The 4,959-nt window shown below is 46.0% G+C and overlaps 1 protein-coding gene across 1 annotated transcript; it reads right to left on the reverse strand.

Moving 5' to 3' along the window:
- Positions 1-1,981: 1,981 nt before the first annotated feature.
- Positions 1,982-4,689, reverse strand: PHACADRAFT_33452 (uncharacterized protein; the record flags this gene model as incomplete). Its single annotated transcript, XM_007401907.1, has 5 exons — positions 1,982-2,104; positions 2,154-3,457; positions 3,508-3,755; positions 3,806-4,056; positions 4,234-4,689. The coding sequence occupies 5 exons, from the start codon at positions 4,687-4,689 to the stop codon at positions 1,982-1,984; spliced, it is 2,382 nt and encodes a 793-aa protein (XP_007401969.1).
- Between the last annotated feature and the right edge of the window lie 270 nt (positions 4,690-4,959).

A 4,959-nucleotide genomic window follows, 5' to 3' on the forward strand; every position in this document is an offset into this window, starting at 1 on the left:
CTCAAAGCTTACTAAAAGTGAATCAACGACTAATAATATGACTCAGCTTCTTAGTAATCTAAATTATGCTTAGTAATAAAGGTCTATGCTCAACAGCTATGAATTACCAAAATATAGTAATACTCTAACAAACATTAGCAATAGCTTACCAATACATTAGTAAAACAGACAGAAGGCTGACTAATACAGACAAATGCTTATTAATAAAAGTAGAAGCAGCTTAGTAATTACAGTAGAATAGAAGAGCCAGTTTTGCTATTGGCTAAGGAACAACAGGCTGAAAGGTATAAATAGGAGAGGTTCTCTGAGAGCAAAAAGGACACCAACCCACCAAGCACCACACACACTTTCAAGGATTCAGCTAGCAGCAAACCTACAGTTAATACTCTGAGCTCTTTAGCTCTTAGAGAATAGACTCCTTTTTTTAAAGCCTAGGAAATTCCTCAAGCACAGTAGAGCCTCTGACTTTCAAATAACCTGAAGGGAAATGCCCTTGGTATAGTGCACGAGTTCACTATTTGACTAATCCTAGACTGCAAGAGCTAGTGGCATCATTATTTGAAACTGTGGTATGTCTCCTGTAGAGCTTACAGTAATTAGACTAGCAGTAAAGAGATTAAATCTATTCTTGATCTTTAACTCTAAATTGAAAGCTTCAGATTGCTTCAAGTTATACAAATCCTCTAAGAACATTGAATTGTCTCTACTAGCCAAAGCTTACTAAGTTAACCAAGACATTAACTTGTCTTTGTTACCCTCTTATCTTACTTATCTAAAAACTCTATTCTACTAACCCAAGTAGCTAGTCCTTAAGCTACTAACCAAACCTTCTCACAGCCCATCTTCTAAGATTCCTTAAAATTCCCTTGTAAACAGGCAAGTGAGGCTTTAGAGTACTCAAGCAGATTAGTAGGTGGTCTTTGAATTAGTTCTCCACGAACACCAGGATAGCTTGATTGAAAGGCTAACCCAGTGAACCCTGGAAAGAAAAGATTGAGAAAACCAAATCTAAGTATTCCATACTATATCCTTCTTGCTTTTAGTTTAGAAATTCAGACCAAACTCCATTCCCTTTCATCAAGAAGTAACCTTCTAGGATTCTCCTAGAATCTTCTTTATATCAAGCCTCATTTTATTTTACTTACTTTTTTTATCCTAACCTTTTCTTTATGACAAGGGGCTCTTACAGGCTTGATGTATCAGTCTTCAAGTCTGGCTTGCGCACTTTCTGTGCCATTTCCGTGGCCTCGCTTGTGGTCAGCCTTCAATATAAGGCTTAAGTAAGCACCAGTAGTCCTCGTGTGGCATGTTCTCAGCTATGTTTTGCTCTGTAGTGTTCACTAGGCCAGAGCTGAGGTGATTATGGCACTCTGGTGCTCTTTTGCATAGGCTTCCAGTGGCAAACATTGCTCGTGGCCTCTGGCTATGTCATGAGAATAACATACTGTTTATAGATACTTTACAAATTATCATTTTCAGGCTTTTGCTATGTTTGACACTAAGAATGTGCATGTATTAATGGTATATATACTACTTCTCGCAAGGTATCGATAGGATAGGCAAGGAATAACAGTGTGGTTGTGCGGCGATACTCTGGTTGCAGCACGGCAGCACACCGACACATGTACAGCCTCTACTTGCGCCGGGAGCACTTTTCCTTGCTAGCAGAATTGGCCGGTTCAGCCTCCTGGGCACGTTTGGCTCTGTGGGACATGCAGTTGGTAACACAATGCTACAGAACATTAGTGACTCACCCACGAGCATGTTTGCAGCTCAGAACTTCGCTCATAACCCAGCGCACATCTTGCACAGTTGCGGACCACTTGTCATCGTCATTCTCAACATCTCAAAGGCCCAAAAGGCTTCCTAGGATGTTGAGAAACCCATTAGTGCCAGGGACAAGCATGCAGCTCCAGTCACTGCTGCTTCCAATAGTCAGGGTACCGTCGATCTCTGTACGTCATTTGGAATTGATGCATTTTCACCACTTATGCAACTGTAGGGCATACGCCGTGGGCTTCTTTATAATGATGCGACCGCCACGTGCGATCTTCATCCACAGGGCGATTTCTTCAGGGCAATCCGCTGACGCAAAACCCAAGTGCTGGAGGCTGTTAGTTGAAGCGCAGCAATGAAAAGGTGACAGGACATACTGGGCAAGCAAACTGCATCTTGCACTTGTAAGCGACCCAGCCATGCAGCAGCCCCATCCATTCTGCAGCGATCCCATCCAGAACATCTTCATCAGCAAATGTCTGGTAGTGCTGTGATAGCCAGCCTGGACATTCACTGAGGTTGACCTCGGCCTCTAAAGATACAGGCAAGGTCAAACAAGAGGTGGCACCACCTGACGATGTTGATAGAGCAGGCGTACTGGGGCTGAAGTCGACCAAAGGTGCATTAAAGGTCAGAGCGGCTAGAGTGTAAGCAATGACAAGGAGGGCAGCTGGACGTGTACAGAAAGGAAAAGCATTCGAAAGCGTTGTAGCAGTGGAATGAATTGAAGAGGACGCAGCGCGTGTGGGTAAGGCATCGAAAGCCTGTCCGGAAACAGCCGAGATTTGCTTGGCTGTGACAATCTCAGGCGCCGTCATCCCAACATCTACGCCTGCAATCAGCAACGATGCTGGGAGCTCTGGATCAATGAACAAGCTGACACCATCAAAGTTATTCTCAGGTGGGCCAAATGGTACAGGTGCGCTGGGGTCATCAGGGAGGATAGGCAGCCTGTGCAGATCAGACACAAAGGGCATCAGACCAGGGAGCTCTAGCAACTCTGCAAGCAGGGAGCCATCTTGAGCTTCAGGTGTGCTTGTGAATGGACTAGCAAGTGCGGGATCCTGTGAAGAAGACACATCATTGCCTTGCTCTGGATTTGCAAACATTGGCTGAGTGTCAGACAAATTGGTATGCACGGCTGGTGTCACACGGTCTCTCTCCACCCCCTCAAGGCTCAAAGCATCAAGCCTTGCAATCTCTCTCTGTCCTCTACCCTCTGACAGCAGCTCGACCTCATGTCTCGAAGCCCCATTTGCATTCTCTGACAATGCCACTGCTGCTGCCGCCTTCTTCTTCAATCCAGACTTCTTCGTTGAACGGTTAGCTGAATGGCTAGTCTGGTGGGCGTTCTCTCCTTCGACAAAAGCTGCTGCTAATGAATCCACCACAGGAACAGGGGGTGCAACTGCGGCGTTCGAAGGTGGTGTACATGTGTGAGACGTAGTATCAGGAGCATTAGCAGCCGTTGGAGGCACGGCACTCTCTCCAGACTCTTGTGCAGCAGTAGGAGAACACTTCTTCAACCTTTTTTCCTTCTCCTTCTTCTCATTTGCCTTTGACACAGCCTCCTTCGTGCAATCCTGGTGCTCTTGCTTGAATGGGTTGTGTAGCTGAACTTGAAAGGTGGTGGTGTTCTCGGCGTGAACCGGCTGCTCTCTAGAGCTGAGCCTCGTCACCTCTTACAGTATGTCTCAGTATTTATACTTGTTCAAGGAATTTGCTACTCACCTGATGTAGATTGGACGAATATCATGAACTGCTCAATAATGTTTTGGGTATAGCCAACTGAGTCAAACTTGCTGAAATTTCTTGGCAAGAGACCAAGGCTCTCTCCAACGTGCACCCTGAGAAAGCGATAGCCGCCATTGCACGTTTCTGGTGCCGTGCCCGCAGTCAAAAATATACATGGCATGCCAGTGTGATGTGCGATGCATTTCAACAACAGGACAACAAAGTGCGGTAGACGAGCCCTAGCTCTATGTGAGATTAGCACATATATATTATTTCATACATAATAAATGCTCACTCTGCTTGCATTTCAGAAGATACTACCGCATTCTCCACGTTTGCCATGCCTAAACCCTGCTCCCACTCGTCTATCTTTGCCTCAAACTTGGCCATGTATTCCTTCTCCAAGGCTACTTTCTCGTCCCTCGGCAGTGCATCAAACAAATCGTGCATGATCTCATTGCGAACCTTCAGCTGATCTGCTGCTGCACTGCCACCGCGACAGTTGTATTCCTCAGTAACCCAATCGCCATGTTTAATGTGGTAGTACTGTTATAGTGGCATTGCATGTGGTTTAGTAGTCTGAGAGATGAAGTCATGAAAGACAGCAGTTCATGGATTGGAATTGCTGTCACTTGTGGTCTTGCTCTTCCAGCAGTAGAATGCTTTCATTGACTACATGAGGTACGTGAGCTGGCCAATTCATGTCATTGATGACATGCTTACCTCATTAGTAGTGTTGACTATGTCATCATCTGATAACCCTGCAGCTCCACTCATACCCTCTCTAGCCTTTGTGATGGTCATGACCTCCCAAAACCCGGCTCTCATGTCCTGCCAAAAGTTTCCCAGGTGCGTGTTCTTCCCTTTTGCCATCTTGTCAATGTCATTGTATCTCTTGATGTACTTTGAAAGGTAAGCGACTGCCTCACTGTGAAAATGACCAGAGTTTCCAGCGCTTTCACCCTTTGCTGTGTCGCGTTCCGCCCTCGTCTTCAACCGATGTGGAGGTACGTTTAGCAGATTTTTGGCATGCTCAAGCACAGCTCTGTCCTGCAGAGACATATTTTTGCCAGTAGAAGGCTTGACCGATGCGACTCTCTGGTTGGCAGATGTGGACACCATATCTAGCAGGTGCATGGCGGCTTCCTCGCGCTCAGGTATGTCTGGCGTGTTCATCATTGTGGTAATATTTTTTGAGGGCTCACGCAGCGTCAGGTAATTATGCACGGCATGCCACCATTACGGACATTGAAGACGCCGTGTCACTGCCATTCGGCTCAGTTCAGTCTTAGCAGATGTAATGTTGCACCTTTCTCCACTTTGCAGTTGCTCCCACGGCTAATATGAAATTTTTCTAGGGTATATCAGGCATGTCGCCATGCTTGCTAGTCCCAACCAACTCTCTCTCTCATTGGTCATGCACAGCCAACCTTCCCCGGATTGCATCTG

This window comes from Phanerochaete carnosa, assembly GCF_000300595.1.
Source record: "Phanerochaete carnosa HHB-10118-sp unplaced genomic scaffold PHACAscaffold_14, whole genome shotgun sequence".
Classification (NCBI taxonomy): Eukaryota; Fungi; Basidiomycota; class Agaricomycetes; order Polyporales; family Phanerochaetaceae; genus Phanerochaete; species Phanerochaete carnosa.